The following is a 19,064-nucleotide window of genomic DNA, read 5'->3' on the forward strand; positions in this document are numbered from 1 at the left end:
CCTGTGTGTGTCCTCTGGTGTCTGAAGAGACTTGACCTCTGTGTAAAGCCTCGCCCACACTCCCTGCAAACATAGGGCTTCTCCCCTGTGTGTGTCCTCTGGTGTCTGAAGAGATTTGACCTCTGTGTAAAGCCTCGCCCACACTCCCTGCAAACATAGGGCTTCTCCCCTGTGTGTGTCCTCTGGTGTGTGAAGAGACTTGACCTCTGTGTAAAGCCTCGCCCACACTCCCTGCAAACATAGGGCTTCTCCCCTGTGTGTGTCCTCTGGTGTCTGAAGAGATGTGACCTCCGTGTAAAGCCTCGCCCGCACTCCCTGCAAACATAGGGCTTCTCCCCTGTGTGTGTCCTCTGGTGTGTAATAAGAGCTGACTTATGACTGAAGTCTCTTCTAAACTCATTGCAAACGGAGGGCTTTTCCTCTTTGTGTGTTCGTTGGTGTCTGCTGAAATGTGATCTGTCATTGAACCCTTGCTCACAGCCTCTATTTTTGATTCTTACAATTCTTGACATTCCTACCCCCATGAATAATTTTCCTGTATCCTCTGAATTCAAATTCTGGCCCGTGCTGGGCCCTTCTTCCACCATTCCCTCACACACTCTAGAACTCCCCATTTGTCCTTTGCATGGGGTGGAAAATGCCCTTGAAATTCTCCTCTGCTTTATACTTTTAAGCAAAGGTCTGGACCTTTCTTTGACCTCTTGACATTTTGCTTTGTCATTCCAGCTGTGTGGATCAGAATGTTGCTGCTGCTGCTGATTCTGATCACCTGGGCAGGGATTCTCTGGTTGGAAATGTTTTCTTGCAGATATTTGTGGGAGGCTCTGAGAAGAGTGTTTGCATTCCACATGTTGGCTGAGGAATTTCTGACTGGAGAAGGCCAGTGAGCAGGAGGGACATCGATGGATGTCTGGCTGTGGTTCTGCTGAAAGAGGAAATTTTTCGTCAGGTAGATGTTGCGTTGTATGCTTTGTCTCCTGGTAAGGCCTGCCCCACTACTCATTTTTATTGTGTTGACAATGCAAGATCTGTCTCCCACCAAGTTTTCCTTTATTTTTCCATTCCATTTTCACTTACTACATTGAGTAAATCCAGAAAGCCCATTTCAAGGGTCTTTTTTATGTATTGCCCAGACTAGGTACCTTCAAGCAGCATCAGAGGAAGCTTCCCTCCTTATAGGAATGGAACTACAATGACCTTTCTCCACATACAAACACCTTCTAAGTCATGTGACTCTGTGACAGTGTCTACAGTGATTTTATTCTATTGAGAGGCAACAGCCCTTTTGATGACTTAGAATGTGGCACTAAATATGAACTTGAGTCTCCCCATTTAAAAAAACATATTTAGGGGCACCTGGGTGGCTCAGTCGGTTGAACGACCGACTTCGGCTCAGGTCATGATTTCACCGTTTGTGAGTTTGAGCCCCATGTCGGGCTCTGTGCTGACAGCTCGGAGCCTGGAGCCTGCTTTGGATTCTGCGTCTCCCCTTCTCTCTGCCCCTCCCCTGCTCACGCTCTGTGTCTCTCTGTCTCAGAAATAAATAGAAACATTAAAAAGACATATTTAATTGACAACCAATATGTGTCTGGATCTCTATCTGAAAGTGGGATTTGGATTGGACGAGACAGAGCAGTGCAGTCTCCTGGACTAAAGGACTCTGGTTCCTGCCGCTCCAACTAGGTTATAAACTGCTTCTCTTTCAGTTTTCTACAAATCATAACATGAAAATATATCCTTCATACTTTATTTCATTCGGTCTTAGCTCATCTCAAATACAATGGGAAGTCCTTTCAAAATATTTCCTCGACCAAGTATGGGTATATATATCACACTCCCAACCACCATTCATCTTCTGCCAACCCACCACCCTCTCTCACTTAGAGATGAAGTGATCTTGGAGGGGATTACCCACTGCAGTCTCTCTCCAAAATTAACCAAAACATCATCTTAAAATAGAGAACACGCCACTCTCCAGTCGAAAATTGCACAATTGTTCTGTCTCAGTCAGGAAACACCCCAGTGTCTCAGCATGGACCACAGGCTCTAGGGCGTCTACGTATCTATGAGTTCTCAGCCACATACCACACATGCCCCACCTCTCTTGTGCCTCAGGGCCTCTCTCCTAGCAGGCCCCCTCTTCCTGGAATCCTTTACCCCTGGGGGTTTGCGCATGTCCAGAGAGAGCCCTTCCCTGTCCAAGCTCTGCCCCATCCCATCCTCTCCTCACACTGGTCCCCAGGCACTTTCCCAGGACTAGTTTTATTTTCAAAGCACCACTTGCTGTGTGATGTTATGCACACACATGCATCTGTACATGTGTTTCCCTTACTCATTCACTTATCAGGTGCTCAAGAGCAGTGATTCTGACAAGCTTGTTCCACCTCCAGTTCCTGGAAGGCTGTCTGGAACAGAGTAGGAACTCACATGACAGCTAACTAAATTATGAGTGAACGCACACCAACATACACATGTCATTTAGAAATACTGAGCAAATTAAGAAGAAAGAGCTAAAAGGGCAGAAGAAACTGACTTAGTGAGGGAGCTGGTAGGTGCTTGAAAATTTAATTTTTTGGCCTCTAAGTCTTTTATCACTATGTTCTGTTACACATTTTATGCACGAGGTATTTAAAAAATCATAACAAAAATGAAAAACTTAAAAATTATTTCTAAGAGGCCAATGCATATGAAATGAATCCTTATTTCTGAAGCATCTGAATTGCAATCGTACTGACTTTAGACAGGATTTTACTCTACTCGAGAGCTGGACATGGAAACTGCCATGGAGAATTCTTTCGTTTCTTTCTGTTTTGAAGAGCATTGGTGCCCACCTTTCCCTGTTGAGAGCTCGCTCTTCCACTTGCTTCCCCACTTGATGCCCAGCTCCTGGCCGTACTCGTCCCCGTACCAGACTAGCAGTTCACAGCCTGGCCTGATGACCCGGCAGGTTCGGTAGAAGATCTGCCTGTGATACTGAAAGGCCACCAGGTTCTGCTCCTCATCGTCCCTGGCACAGTTCACATACCTGGGGTTGAGGCAGGGAAAGGGAAAAAGAACCATAGGAGATAAATTCCCATTATGTGTCAGATCTGCCCCGATGCTCAAGGCCTCTGTGCTGTGATGCTGTCCACTCCCCAACTCCTCAGGAACCTTCTGTTCATACTTAAGTCTCCCTCACAACGTCATATGGATTCCCATCTCTAAGTTATGCTTACTGGCCACAGCCTGCCTTTAATGTTTTCCCCCTTGCTCGATTAACCATTTTCTAAATCCCAATTCCAGACTTACTGCCACCTTGATTGGTCACAAAAACCCAGTGACCTTTTGTTTCTCTAAACTCTAAATTAAGTTCTGTTTTATACCACAGAACTTGATGCTTGACCATGGACTCTGCTTCTAGATCAACACACATCATTCCACACTCAGCCCAAGTGTGGCTATCTTCCTTTGAGAAGGCTTTCTTCAATCTCCCTACACTGTGTCTGAGGTACCATTCACTTGCCTCCCCTGAGTTCCCATAGAAACTTGGAGCTTCCTTTGTCTTAGTAAAATGACACAGAAAAGCAGTATTTTATTTACATACTGAATTCCCTGATAAAATGAGAGCCCCTCAAGGAAAGGGGCTGGGTCATGAAGCACAGAGGCCTGTGGCCATACTGTAGCCCATTCTTATACAGGCTTCAGAACCCATTTCTATCAGAACTGAGACGAGGAAGAGCTACTGCCCTCACATATTAAAGGTCCCTTGTTTGAAGCTATCTCTCCACTGTATACCTCTTGAAAAACAGGGAAATGATAGTTAAATATTCTTAAACTCAATTGTCTATTGTCTGTCTGCAATATGTCTTCCATAAAACATGGGTTGTATAATATGTTTAACTCATGAACTCCATTGTCTAAACTGGAACACAGTAAATGCTTATAAACATTGATCAGATAAATTGAAGTGTGAGTCCAGTGTTCCTGATGAATCTAGGCTCCCCAGGTTTTTGCCAGTGTCCAAATTTTGTCTAGCATATTTTGAGGACATATACTGTATTCTTATCTCCTTTCCCCCATTAATTTCTCTTGAAATAAAAGAGCATTACATGGAGAAAAAAGAGGAACAGAGGATTGAGGGAGACCATTGAGGGAGACATGATGAGAAGGAAAGGGATGTAGGTTTGTGAGAGGTGAATGTCCTCTCTGGAGCTCTGAACTCTATTGGCCTTACCTCATCCAGTTGGCCCAAGAGTTATCCTCTCCATCCACATACTCGTAGCAGTTTCTCCCTTTGGTGATCTGAGTTTGAGAAAGATAAATTAAAGTTTTTTGTTTTTTGTTTTTTGTTTTTTGGTGTGTGAGGGGTGGGGAGGTAATAGAGGGATTATTTTACTCTCCTGTGGTCAGTGGTCTTTCAGCCTGTATGGAATCAGTCCCCAGTGTGACCACATGATGTACTCCTTAGTCGTCGTCTACACAGCTGGTCGCTTTGTCAACTCAGAGCTCAGGTCCCGCAAGGGAGGAGCTTCCTGTTTGTGTCTGTACCACTATGCTCCCTCTTACCCCCTGATCTTTAAGTAGGAACACCAGGTTCATGCAAAGTCCACTCAGTACACAGAACTAACCATGTTATTCTCATCCATGTAGAAGGTGATGTCCTACCAATCCACGGCAGAGATGTGGGAAACCAGAGGACAGGGGAAGAGGTAGATGATTCTCACCAGCCAGGAGTATCCACTGTTGGCTGCCTCTTCGTCTTCGGTGATCTGGCCCTCATAGGGGCCAAAGTGTGTACCCAGTGGCAGATCAGATGCTTCATTCCATACTCCAAGCCCAGCCTCAGGGATGCTCGATGGTCTGATTCTCAGACCAGGGGGCAGAGTGAGGGCTGAGCGGTTGGGATGCCCCTTGCCCACTGCATTGTCCTTTACGAACGTAGGGGGTCCATGAACAGCGCAACTGTCAATGAAGAAATTCTGACACTTCTCACAATCTGGAAGTGAGAGCAACAGGGGTTAGGAAAAGGGTTAGTGCATGTTCCTGCACTTAAGTAGCTTCAGAATTAGCCCAACACACATCATTTAGCCTCTATCCTATACTCCTGGTTACTAGGGGAGGAGAATGATTTGGGGTCCCTATGACATAATGAAGTTATTGTACCAGGAGAGAACAGCTTTCTCTGAGAGTGGGCCAAGATGGTCACTTACAGAGGTAGTCATCATCCTGGGGCTCGCTGACCTCTTGGTATGCAAAGCCCTTTCTTTCTCGTAGACTATACATCTTCACTCCAATCTCCTTTCTCCTGAGCTCTGAGTTGGAAAAGAGTACATGAGTGAGGTTGGTGGGGTCTGGAGTGTTAGTCCCGTTTTGTCAGAAAATGCAAAATCTCCTCTAATAAATTATTACTTATCCTTCTATAGAAGTATATATACTCTCTCCCCACTGTCCAAACTCTTACTTCAGAGAGTAAGACTCCATACTGACTGTAGATGGCTAATTCAATGTTAGTTTCTTCCCATTATCAGGCTTACTTTACAATATTTCTTCTTAGAAAATGGTTCATTCATGCATTTCTTCATTCAGAAAATATTTGTTGAGGGCACATTACATGTTAGGCATCGAGCAAGAGCCTGGGCATTCAACACCAAGAAAGTATGGTCTTTATTATCACTGAGGGATTTATTGGACAACTTGCATGTGTCAATTCTTAAATGTTTAATGCTTTCAAACAGTATATGAGCTATGCATTCTTATCTTCAGTTTACAGATTAGCATTCAGGAGCTCAGAGAATTTATAAGATTTATCCAAGACCTCAACGGTAACTACAAGTCTCAGGTTAGTCTACCTTTAACCTAGGCCTAGCCAAAGTCCACTCCACATACCTAGGTTGTATTCATCAAACTTTCTGGAGGACTTAGAGGGACCAAAGTTCCCATATTATTCTTTCTCTTACCCAATTTTCGTCTAGAGTGATGTCCAGAGGTACTTGCTTCTCCAGGAAGGGACACTGGTTTCTGGCCCTGCTCTGAGCCACTTGTGTTCAGCAACTTTGCTGTTTCTGAGAATTCCTTCAAACTAGATTCCTTACTTAATGGCACTCTGTGGGTTCCCTTCAATGTGAGAGTCACATGTTAAAAGACAACAGGCATTTTTTTTTTTTTTTTTTAGTCCTGTAAGGCTTATGATGTGCTTTCACATGAATTGCTTTGGTTAATACTTCAACAACACTTGGAAATACCTGGGGATTCCGAATACTAGAGGGAAAAGAAAGGGAATATGTGGATATTGAATTCAAAACTATAACCCATGACTTAAGACTCTTTCTCTTTAAATTTTCTCAAATTTCTCCATAAAAGTGAGAAGGAGGCAGGGAGAACACTTGTGAAAACTGGCTGGAGAATCAAGAAGGTCTGTGAAAGAAAGTGGTGAGGACTTGTAGATAAAAAGAGGGGATCATCTATAAACTAGTGGACATTTAATGGAGGAGGAAATGTAGACAAGTGGAAGGGACTGCACACGTCTGGAAAATGAGGTGACAGAGCAGAGAGAGGGGAAAGATGATAAAGCGTTGGAGGAAATGTATCTAAACACTGGGGGGAAAAAAAAAGGATGCTAAATTTGTCGCTTGCCATCTCCAGGAAAGAATATTTGGAATTAAATTAGCTGGTTCATGTCAATTCTGTTTGAATAGGGTTGTACCGGCAGCTAGCTCTCTTCAGTTTTCCTGATCCATAAAATGGTATACGTGCTAATTTTTTAAAAAGTTTTATTTATTTAAGTAATATTTACATCGCACATGGGGCTTGAACTCATGACCCTGAGACCAAAAGTCCCATGCTCTTTCAACTGAGCCATCCAGGTGCCCTGTATACATGCTATTTCTTAATGTTATAGTAAACAGGAAATATTATAATGATCATCAAATTGTCTCATGAGCTATTTGATACAGTATGAATGTGAGATTACAGTTCTGCTGTCAATTGAAAGGGTTCTCAATTGTCTCCATATTCAAAATCTAAATCACAGATCTTATTTTCAGCATTCTTTGACCCTTTTATTTCTAATGTAATCTGTAAACGTGGAATTACTTGTTCAGAAAACATTCAGGGGCCCTGTGGGGCCTGGGACTTCTGAGAAGAAAGAGCCTGCAGGGCAGAAGCAGGCTACACAAACGATTCTGAACAACATGCGAGTTGCCTAATGAGAGCTCAGAGGAAGGAGCTGTTGCTTCTTCCTATAAGTATGAACATTTTAAATCAGTTCCAGTTAAGTAAGTTTCTTTTTTTCTTCTTAAGTTTATTCATTTTTGAGACAGAGAGGGAGGGAGAGAGAATTTCAAGCAGGCTCTGCACTGACAGTGACGAGATTTCACGAACCATGAGATTGAGAGTCTGACGCTTAACTGAGTGAGTCACCCAGGTGCTCCACAGATAGGTGAGTTTCTAAAGAATATTATGTAACGTATATGAAGTCTTTAAGTCATTTTATATGTTGTTTCTCAGTCATCAAACCTGAAGGTACTCAGGGCTTCAGATGCTTCCTCTTATTAGAATGGGAGGCTCTGGGGGCGTCTGGGTGGCTCAGTCAGTTGAGCGACCGACTCTTGATTTTGGCTCAAGGTCATGATCTTGCAGTCCTGGGATTGAGCCCTGTGGTGGGCTCTGTGCTGGGTGTGGAGCCTCCTTGAGAGTCTCTTCTCTCTCTCTCTCTGTCTCTCTCTGTCTCTCTCTGTCTCTCAAAATAAATAAATAAACATTAAAAAAGGGGGGGGGGCTGGGTGACTCAGTTGTTTAAGCATCTGAATCTTGATTTCAGCTCAGGTCATGATCTCAGGGTTGTGAGACTGAGCCCCAAGATAGGCTCCATGCTGGAAGTGGATCCTGCTTAAGATTCTCTCTCCCTCTGGGGCGCCTGGGTGGCTCGGTCGGTTGGGCGTCCGACTTTGGCTCAGGTCACGATCTCACTGTCCGTGAGTTCAAGCCCCACGTCGGGCTCTGTGTTGACAGCTCAAAGCCTGGAGCCTGTTTCGGATTCTGTGTCTCCCTCTCTCTCTGACCCTCTCCCGTTCATGCTCTGTCTCTCCCTGTCTCAAAAATAAATAAAACGTTAAAAAAATAAAAAAAAAAAAGATTCTCTCTCCCTCTGCCCCTCTCTGCTCTCTAAATAAATAAATTAACAAATAAATCGAATGGGAGGCTCTGATGGCGGGGATGCTATCTCTTTCATCTGGGACGATTGAGTGTACAAATTGCTGGTATTATTTGTCAGCTTCTCTTACTTAGGGGGTCTTAGCTCATCTCTCACTTCAGCATACTAGAAAAGAACTGGGTCGAAATGAATCAAATGAATAATGTAAATTTTATAAAACTATGAAAGTCTTAATGAGCTTTTAAGTGGTTTAGAAAAGGAGCTTGAGATTAGACTGCACTACCTCTAGCACTGTGATGTCAGGTATATAAGCAAACATGTCTTTGTCTCAATCTCACCTATAAATGGTGATATTTATAGTACCCCCCCCCTCCCCATAGGGTTGTTGTAAGGTTTAAGTGAGTTTATTTGTGTAAATGCTTAAAATAAAGTCTGAAGTACAGTGAAAATAAAACAAGTGATAGCTAATATTGTTGCTGTTCTTGTTAACTATTACAGCGATGATGATCTCGGATATTGTGCTAAAGAGATCAGTAAAGGAAGGCAGCAGTTTCTAGGATACTCTGAATTCTTCTACTCTTACCTGTGTTTAAATCCATGAGAAAGATTTTCTTGTCATCAGGATCTGGGAAATACTCACCTTGTGTTGTTTATTCTGATCCACTCTGGATGCCACCCAAGAAGGTTTGACTATAAAGTGATGAGAAATCAGTGTTTTGGTTGGCAAATGTTTCTAAGCTCCAGAGACTCTCACTAGAGACACAGAACTCTTGACTAAGGAGTGGCAAGTACAAGGACTACCAAAAGGTGATTGGAAAGTGGTTTTTGAAATATTATCAAAGTCTATGCTGCTACTGGTGACATGAACTAATTTTCTGAAAATGTTAAAAAAATAGACAAAACCTCATTTAAGCTTCATCCTATGTTCATAACTTATCTATTACATATAGTTATATATATATATATATATATAACTACTATATAACTATATATATAACTATATTTATAACTATATATAACTATATATAACTATATATATAACTATATATATAACTATATATATAACTATATATATATATATATATATATATATATATATATACTGACCTTCTATGACAAAAAAATCTCAATAAGCTGTGAATAGAAAAAAAATTACCTCACTCTAATAATGGCCATATATGAAAAGTCTATCTCCAACATCATACTCTGCAGTTTAAAACTGAAAGCTTTTTCTCTAAGATCAAGACTAAGGCAAGGATGCCCACTTCACTACTTCTCTTCAACATAGTACTCAAAGTCCTACCCAGGGCATTGGAGAAAAATAATAAGTAAGTATGTAAGTAAGTAAATAAAGTGCATCTAATTTGGAAAGCAAGAAGTAAAATCATTGTTCACACATGACATGGTCTTATATGTAGAAAGTCCTAAAGATTCCACACAATATCTGTCAGAACTAACAAATTCAGCAAAGTTGCAGGATACAAAATTAACACTAAAAAATTAGTTGCGTTTGTATGTACTAACAATGAACAATCCAAAAAGGAAATTAAGAAAACAGTCTTATTTATAATAGCACCAAAGGAATGAAATAATTAGGAGCAAACTTAAGGATGTATAACATTTGAACACTGAAAACTACAAAACATTGCTGAAAGAAATGAAAGAAGGCACAAGTAAATAGAAGCACATTCCATATTCATGGATTGGGAGTCTTTTTTTTTTTTTAAGTTTATTTATTTTGAAAGAAACAGTGTGAGTGGGGTAGGGGCAGAGAGAGAGAGAGGGGAGACAGAGGATCCCAAGCAGGCTCTGCACTGTCAGTGAAAAGCCCAATGCGGGGCTTGAACCCATGAACTGTGAAATCATGACCTGAGACGAAATCAGACGCTTAACTGACTGAACCACCCAGGTGCCCCCATTTCTGGCTTTTCTATTCTGTTTCATTGATCTATGTGTCTTTCGTACCAGTACCATACTGTTTGAATCACTACAGCTTTGACATATAACTTGAAGTCCAGAAATGTGATGCCTCCAGCTTTGTTTTTCTTTTTCAAGACATTTTCATTCTTTTGCATATGGATATTCTATTTTTCCAACACCATTTGTTGAAATATTGTCCTTTCCCCATGATGTAGTCTTGGCATTCTTTATTTGATATACATATATATACAAATACACACACACACACACACACAGGCACAATGGAATATTGGCCATAAAAAAAGACGAAATCTTAACATTTGCAATGACGTGGATGGGAGCTAGAGAGTATTATGCTAAGCAAGATAAGTCAGAGAAAGACAAATACCGTATATTTCATTCATGTGTGGAAGAAACAAAACAAATGAGCAAAGGGGGAAAAAAAAGGCAAACCAAGAAACAAATTCTTTTTTTTTATTTTTATTTTTTTTAATTTTTTTTTTCAATGTTTATTTATTTTGGGGACAGAGAGAGACAGAGCATGAACGGGGGAGGGGCAGAGAGAGAGGGAGACACAGAATCGGAAGCTGGCTCCAGGCTCTGAGCCATCAGCCCAGAGCCCGACGCGGGGCTCGAACTCACGGACCGCAAGATCGTGACCTGGCTGAAGTCGGACGCTCAACCGACTGCGCCACCCAGGCGCCCCAACAAATTCTTAACTATAGATAGCACACTGATGGTTACCTGAGGGGAGGTAAGTGGGGGAATGGGTTAAATGGGTGCTGGAGATTAAGGAGTGTACTTATGGTGAGCACAGGGTGCTGTATGAAAGTGGTAGTTTACTGTATTGTACACCTGAAACTAATAACACTATATGTTAACTAACTGGAATTAAAATAAAAACTTAAAAAAGGGAATGAAGATGGATCTTCATCTTACATCATATACAAAAACTAACTCTGAAAGGACCGGAGACCTAAATGTATGACCAGAAACTATAAAGCTCTTAGAAGAAAACAAGGGGAAAAGCCTCATGACATTGAATGGGCAACAATTTCTTGTATATGAAACCAAAAGCACAAGCAACAAAAGCAGAAATAGACAAATGGGACCATACTAAACCTAAAAAACTTCTGTGCAGCAAAGGACACAGTCAACAGAGTGAAAAGGCAATGGGAGGGGCACCTGGGTGGCTCAGTCGGTTAAGCGTCCAACTTCAGCTCAGGTTATGATCTCATGTTTCATGAATTCAAGCCCCGTGTTGGGCTCTGTGCTGAGAGCTCAGAGCCTGGATCCCACTTCAGATTCTGTCTCTCTCTCTCTCTCTCTCTCTCTCTCTCTCTGTTCCTTCCCCTCTCACACTCTGTCTCACTGTCTCTCTCTCAAAAATAAATAAAAATAAAGAATAAAAAAATTTTTTTAAAAGGCAATGGGAAAAAATAATTGTAAAATATACATTTGATAAGGGGTTAATATCCAGACTACACAAAGAACTGCTGAAACTCAATAGTAAAAAACCAAGTAACCTTATTAAAAATTGGGTGCTATGAAAAGAATTATGTCTCTCCAAAAGGTCCCTATGTGAAACCCTAACCTCCAATGTGATTGTATTTGGAGATGGGGTCTTTGGAAGGTAATTAGAGTTAGATAAGGTCATGAGAGTATGATCCTCATGATTGGATTAGTGCCCTTAAGAAGAGCAATCTCTCTCTTTCTCCAAGAGTATGCACATATAAATGAGAGGTCATGCTAGCACACAGTAAGATGGAGGTTGCCTACAAGGCAAGAATAGAACTGGACTATGATGGCATCCTGATCTCAGACTTCCAGCCTCTAGAACTGTGAGAAAACAAATTTCTGTGGTTCATGCCACCTAGTCTATGGTACTTTATTATGGCAGCCTGAGGTTTTAATACAATGACAAAAGGACTTGAAAAGACATTTTTTTCCAAAGAAGATATATACAAATGGCTAAAATGCACATGAAAAGATGTTCCAGGGGAGCCTGAGTGGCCCATTGGGTTGAGTGTCCAACTCTTGATTTCGGCTCAGGTCATGATCTCGTGGTTTGTTGGTTTGAGTCCCACTTTGGGCTCTGTGCTGAGGCTCTGAGCCTGCTTGGGATTCTCTCCCTCCCTCCCTCTCTCTCTGCCTCTCCCCGGCTTGTGCACACTCTCTCTGTCTCTCAAAATAAATAAACTTAAAAAATTAAAAAAAAAGAAAAGATGGTCCATTGTCACTAATCCTCAGGGAAATGCAAATCAGAACTGCAATGAGATATTATCTCATACCCATTAGTATAATCACTATGAAAAAAAAAAAAACACCAGACAATAACAAGTGTTGGCAAAGATGTGGAGAAATTGGAACCCTTACACACTATTTGTGGGAATGTGAAATGTTGCAGGCATTATGAAAAACAGCATGGAGGATGCTCAATAAATTAAAAAGAATTGTCATATAATTTAGAAGTCAAATTTCTGGGTATGTGTATAAAAATTGGAAACAGGATCTTGAATAAATATTTGTACATTCAAGGTCATTGCAGCATTATTCATAATAGCTAAGATGTGGAAGCAACCTAAATGTGCATCGACAAATAAATGGATAAAGGAAATTACACACACACACACACACACACACACACGGGAATATTATTTAGCCTTACAAATGAAGGATGTCTTGTCATATGTTACATCATGGATGGACTTTGAGGACATTATGCTAATTGATATAAACATATCACAAAAGACAAATACTGCATGATTCCACATAGATGCGTTATCTATTTCATGGATATGGAAAATAGAACGGTTGTTTCCAGGGCCTGTTGGGGGAAGGGGAGGGGAGGAAATGGAAAGTTGTTGTTCATGGGTATAGAGCTTCAGTCATACAAGATGAAAAAGATCTAAAAATCTGTTGTTCAATAATGTGCATGTAGCTAATAATACTGTGCTGTATACTTAAACATTGTTAAGAGGGTAAATCTATGTTATTATATTTTGTAACCACAATAAAGAAAATTGGGGTGGGAATTTTAGCTGAGGGTAGATAGATAGAGCTGTGTAGATGTATGGTAAACCATGGGGTATATGAAGACTCTTTTCATGTCAAACCTTTGTGGACAACCACACGCTGGGTTTTCAAATCTCTGAAATCCGTAGATAGAATCATAGACCTAACCCAAGTTGCTTTCTCCAGTTTAGGGAGATCAACCCTTCTTCCAAACTCTTTTGTTTGAACAGCAAAAGAGGAAGTGAGTTTCTCAGTTCTGTTTTGTAGCGATCACACTTCATGTTGTTTGCCTGATGCTGTCTCTGGCGAGTGATATGTGGGAAAGATCAGGGAGACTAGTTACCTCAAACCCTCTTGCAGAATTATGACAAAGAATCTGGTTCATTTTGGGGTAAGAAGATCATGTGTGTGATTAAATATACCTAAAAACTGTATCTTTACATAATACGTTCATCATTTTTTCTTTTTAAGACATTTAATCCAATAATTGGATAATGAGAATAACGCGATTACTTTTAGAAAGCTCTCTGGTGGACTTACAGTCTAATTAAGGTTTCTTTATCTTCCCTTTCATTAACTAGCAATGTTTAGCAAAAACAGTCTTTTAAAAAAAAAAAAAACGAATGATAAATCTTAAACATACAGAAAGGTATGGAGAATTATATTGGAAAACCTATACATCCACCACCATTCAGCCTATCTCAACATTCTGCCACAACTTTATATCTTTGAATTTTTATCTTTGTATCTTTTAATTTCTATTTTAAAATTCAAAAACAAAAATAAAAGCAAATAAAAAAGTAACCAAGACACAGCAAAGCCACCTGCCACCCATTCCTTCTTCTCTTATGATAACTATTCTGAATTTGGCATTTCTTTTTCATGTTCAGATTTTGATACATTTACCACTCTTAATGTATTTATAAATAATATAATTATTATCATCCACATTTTAAAATTTTATATGAATAGCCTCTTACTGTGTGATATGCTGTTTTGCATCTATTTATATTTATGTTTCTGAGGAAAGGGTTTCCTTTTTTAACTCCTGAGATGCAGCTGAGACCTAAACTTTGGGTTCCAGGAGAAAACCTCTAAATCTTCCTGGCCCCTCACCTTGCTGCCTTGGCGTCCATTCTTCATCGGAATCCTCAGTGACATCTACTTGGGGTTTGATGGCCTGCCTGCGGTGACACATGAAAGCTGGTCGAGGGGCTCTGAGACCTGGAAAGAAGCAAAATCCTTGTCCTAAGAGGGAAGATCTAGAAGGAGGAACAAAGCACGGTAGCAATGGAGCACATCTCCTAGTCAGTGCGACTCAGTTGTATGGGCTGGGAGAGTCTAGAACAAGGCAAGAGATGAGCTGTGCATTGCCAGTGCAAGCCCTACACTGATAGAAGAGAACAAAATTTCATTCCAGATTTGTCTTCACACAGAAGGGGACTGTGATCAGACAGAGCCACCCGAGAGGCAAACTAATATAGGGACTGAAGGCCTGATTCATGTTTCCCAGGCTCCTCAGCACCCAGCACTTCTGGTCACCTATAGTCATCAGCGCTTCATAGTTCCTTTTCACATTCCTGTATCGGATTTTCTCCCAGTCTCCCATCTCTGTCCATTCTTCCTTGGAGAAGTATATGGAAATGTCTTTGAAGGCATCTTTGGCCTAGAGAAAATAAGAGATCCCATCAGTGACTTAGTAATGCAAGTCAGAACTTAGAGCCGGGCCTTCTCCTCCACCTTGTATGTGGTGTGTACCCTGCTTCCTGGGTGCTCTCTGTTAAACGAGGGTAAAGCGTTTCTGTCCTTCTTGATGGTGTCCTGATCAAGTGAACGAGCACTAAGCATTTTACTAGCTCTCTCTTGGCAAAGGGCAACCGCTGATGCTACTATCCCGTGTAACTTCCTCCCCCACCCACGTCCTGTAAAGGAGTGAGTGCCCTTCATCCTGTGTACATTCACTGGTGTAGGCCAGGAGCCTGTGGTCCTCCAAGGAGCAGCTCCTGGTCACCAGGCCCCTCTCTTCATCCTCTGCAAGAAGCCTGGAGCCCAGCTTCTCCCACACCTCTCACCGTGGGCTTCCATCTTGCTTTCCCTGAGCTTCTCTCAGCGGACTGCTCCGGGAACCTGCGGGGGCTCGTGGTGCCGGGTCCTCCAGGCTGGCCCCGCTCTGACTCTGAGGCTGGCAATGGCTCCATGAGTCTCTTTGTCCTAAGGCCAAGGCACCTGTGGAAGGAGAAGGTGCTGACAGGGGGTGACAGCGCAGACCACTGCCCAGACCCATGTCTGTCTTCTCCATGTGGGTGGGGTATCCAGAAGGGATGTGGGCAGCCCAGGGAGGATTGGGAGATGCAGGGGAAACCTGCGGGTAGGGATGGGATGGAGAACCTCTACCGGCAACGACGGGCCATCCTAACGTGAGCTAGATTTTGTTTCTTTTCTTTTCTTCTACTGCAGCTCGGCCCATATGAGGAAAGGTCGCAAAGGGACGTGGCTGTGGGCGTGTGGTTAGAGTCCTGAGGTGCAAGGCCAGAGGAGTACCAAGGAGGCCCGGAGGCCCCTGAGTGCCGGCCCGTTCCGGGGAGAGTCCGTGAATATTTCTCCAAGAAGCGCTTCTTGGGATGTGCACCTGGGGATTCTGGAAAATTTATCTGGTATAAAGAGGCTCAGTCTCTAAGGGACAGAGATGTCTCAGGGTGAGGAGGTGTGGTCTCTCGCAGGCTGAGGGAGTTGGGGTTTCTTAAGTCAAGGGGATTTGGGGCCTCAAGCTGAGGACACTTAGGGTTCCTCAGGCTGATGATATTGGCAGTCTCTCAGGACGAGATTTGGGTCTTTCTGGCTGAAGAGGTTTCGAACGCTCAGGTTGAGAGGATTTGGGATCTTTGAGACTGAGGAAATGTTAAGTCATATTCTGAGGAGATTCGGACTCTCTCATTAACGGGCTTTAGGTTTTCTGGCATTGAGGTTATTTGGGGTCTTTGAAGCTGAAAGGATTTAAGAGTTCACAGGCAGGGGCTGTTCAGGGTCTCTGACATTGGGGAAATTTGTTCTCTCTGTGGGTGTTACATTTCAGGCTCCTCGGGCTGAGGACATTTGGGGGTCTAAGAATTGGGGGGGGGGTTAGCGTTTCTCTGGGTGACGCGTATGAGGTTTCTGCAGCTGAGCTGCTTTGGGGTCCAACGCTGAGGAGACGTGCAGTTCCACGAAGTTAGCGGATTTGGGTTCCCTGACGGCGGCGGGATTGGGTGTCCCTTGAGGCTGAGGGGATTTGGAGCCTTTCAGGGTGAGGGGATCTAGGGTCTCCCAGGCGGGCTTTGAAGGGCTCAGGATCAGGGTTTACAAGGGTTTCACACGGCACGGCAAAGTCCTCGGTGTTTTCGTCAGTCTACCCGGCCTCTCTCGTTGCCCACCCGGACCTGCCGCCCGCTCCCGAGCCGCGGAGCGCTGTGCGCCGGGTGAGAGAGTTCAAGACACAGCGGAGGGCGAGATACCCGCTTATACCGCCCTGTCAGGCAGGAGCCACCAATCAGCGCTGCAATCGAAGCGGTCCCTCCAATTGGCGGTCAGGAGGGGTCTGATGGGGCGGAGCGTAGGGCGAGCCGTGTGTGTCAGTCATTGGCCGAACGCCACCCCTGTGGATGCTCCCGCCCACCCCGCGGGGATTGGCTGCTCTGAGTCCAGCGCGTGTCTCTCAAGAAGTCTCCCCCCGCCCCCCGCCCCCCCCCGCCCCGCGGGCATTCTGGTAGTTTTCATCACTTCCCTTCCGTACCCGCCCCCCCCCCCTCCCACGTTGGTGAAGGACGCGCAGGGCCGGAGACTGCGCAGGGCGTCCTGCAGCGCAGGCTGAGTTGGGAGCGTTGAGCTGACGGCAGGGCTTTAGGGTGGACGTAGGCATCCTGTGTTCTGAAAAGGTTCTTTCTCTACCAGACTTTTATCAGGCTCTGGAAGGGTCTCCTAGGCCCATCTGTCCCCGTCCTTGTAAAATCCACTTTTAGCGAGAGCTGTATGACCCGTTAGTATATAGTGAATATCGTATTACATTCAGGGGACAACTATGTAATTAAGTATTGTCTGGTGAGACGGTGTGTAGAGACACCAAATAAAATCTCTATGGCTCAAAGATTTAAACCCAACAAATGGAATAGTAAGTATATTAGAAAACAACTCGGGGGTCGGATTCCTAATGAAAAGTAGAAGTGACATTCGTGAGTAATAGGCGTGTTTAGATAATGCAGGTCCAAAAGTCATCAGAAGTAGTGCTCGCTTGGCAGCACGTAGACTACATTTGGAACAATACAGAGAAGATTAGCACGGCCCCTGTGCAAGGCTGATACACAAAACTTTGAAGCATTCTATATTTAAAAAAGTCAAGAGAAGTAAGAAGACGTAAGTAAAATCAAAGAAAAAAATGAAAAAAAATTCCAGTATTTTGCATAAAAATAAGGCATCAAATACAGGACAATGAGTCCACGGGGGGGGGGGGGGGAGGGGCCACTGGCTTTCAGAAGATAAAAAGGGAAGAGTGTTTCTGATCCTTACCAAGTTTTGTTTTTTTATTTTTTTTTATTTTTTTAATGTTTATTTCTCTTTGACAGAGCATCAATGCGGGAGGGACAGAGAGAGAGAGGGAGACACAGAATCTGAAACAGGCTCCGGGCTCTGAGCTGTCAGCACAGAGCCCGGTGCAGGGTTCGAACTCACGGACTGAGAGATGGTGACCTGAGCCAAAGTTGGACGTTTAACCTACTGAGCCACCCAGGCGCCCGAGACTTTTTTTTTTTTTAACATTTATTTTGAGAGAAGTGAGAATGAGGGGGGAGGGGCAGAAAGAGAGAGAGAGAGAGAGAGAGAGAGAGAGAGAATCCTAAGCATGCTCAGGGCTGGCAGCCCGGAGCCTGATGGGAGTGGGGGTGGGGTTCCAACCCAGGGAACTATGAGATCATGACCCGAGCTGAAATCAAGAGTCGGGCACTTAACCAACTGAGCCACCCAGGCGCCCCCAAACAAGAGACTTTAAAAAGGCAAAAGCTTGATCTTCAGGTGCTCAACGTTTACCTTAAATGTAAAACTGCCAGTTATTTTACCAGCAAAAATGGCTTTATTCTGGAATAGCAGGGAATTGCATTCCAGGACTAGCAAGCCCAGGAAAAACCACAGGCTAGTCTTCAGAACAAATAAGTGGATGACTCTTGCATACAGAAGGGGGATTTGGGAAGGGTATTGATAAACAAAAAGTTCATTAGAGTCAAGGGAGTTGTAGTGGCTTCTCATTGGCTGACCTACGACTGTCTCTCTTGTCTGGGCTGTTGTGAAGAAACCATCCTTCCTCCTGCTGAGGTAGCATCCACTTGCAAGATGGTCTCTTCCTGTTGGATAAGATACTATGGAGTAAAAGGATCCATTTAAATAGCAAAACTGAAACAGAAATAAGGCACTGTCAAAAAAAAACCCAAAAAACAAAAAACAAAAAAACAAAAACCCTCCCAAACTAAGATAGACTTGGCAACAAATAAGAAAAATACAAAAGAATGACAGAGAGAAAAGAAGTCGATGGAAAGACATAATGTGTTGGTTTTTTTTTTTTTTTTTTACCTTTTTTTTGAGAGAGAGAGAGACACACACAACATGAGCGGGGGGAGGGGCAGAGGGAGAGGGAGACACAGAATCCCAAGCAGGTTCCAGGTTTTGAGCTGTTAGCACAGAGCCTGACTCAGGGATCGAATCCACGAAAGGTGATATCATGACCTGGGTCGAAGCTGTACGCTTAACTGACTGAGCCACCCAGGCGCCCCATGTTCTTGAACAGAAATACGGAGAGTTATAAATATATCAGGTCTCCATATGTTAATGTAAATTTTAATGTTATTCCAATAAAATAACAATGTAATTTATGGAATTTTCCAAGCTCATGAAATAGTTATGTGTAAAAATAAACTCGAATAGCAAGGAAACTTGAAAATAATTAAACATAGTGGGTGGGCTAGCCTGTCAGATATTA

General features: G+C 43.0%; 1 protein-coding gene and 1 non-coding gene across 2 annotated transcripts; one reads left to right on the top strand and one right to left on the bottom strand.

The window, feature by feature from the left end:
- Positions 1–552: 552 nt before the first annotated feature.
- Positions 553–16,598, bottom strand: PRDM7 (PR/SET domain 7). Its single transcript, XM_043599393.1, has 10 exons — positions 15,139–16,598; positions 14,609–14,732; positions 14,183–14,290; positions 8,772–8,821; positions 5,937–6,093; positions 5,190–5,291; positions 4,704–4,975; positions 4,214–4,281; positions 2,753–3,025; positions 553–995 (listed from the first exon to the last, which is right to left on the bottom strand). Exons 1-10 carry the CDS (start codon positions 15,262–15,264, stop codon positions 662–664), a joined length of 1,614 nt encoding a protein of 537 aa, XP_043455328.1. The 5' UTR covers positions 15,265–16,598; the 3' UTR covers positions 553–661.
- Positions 16,599–17,322: 724 nt separating this feature from the next.
- Positions 17,323–17,428, top strand: LOC122495325. The gene has a single exon (XR_006300398.1). It is a non-coding gene; the product is annotated as a U6 spliceosomal RNA (small nuclear RNA).
- Positions 17,429–19,064: the final 1,636 nt, after the last annotated feature.

The sequence above is a fragment of the Prionailurus bengalensis genome, chromosome E2, assembly GCF_016509475.1.
Source record: "Prionailurus bengalensis isolate Pbe53 chromosome E2, Fcat_Pben_1.1_paternal_pri, whole genome shotgun sequence".
Lineage (NCBI taxonomy): Eukaryota > Metazoa > Chordata > Mammalia > Carnivora > Felidae > Prionailurus > Prionailurus bengalensis.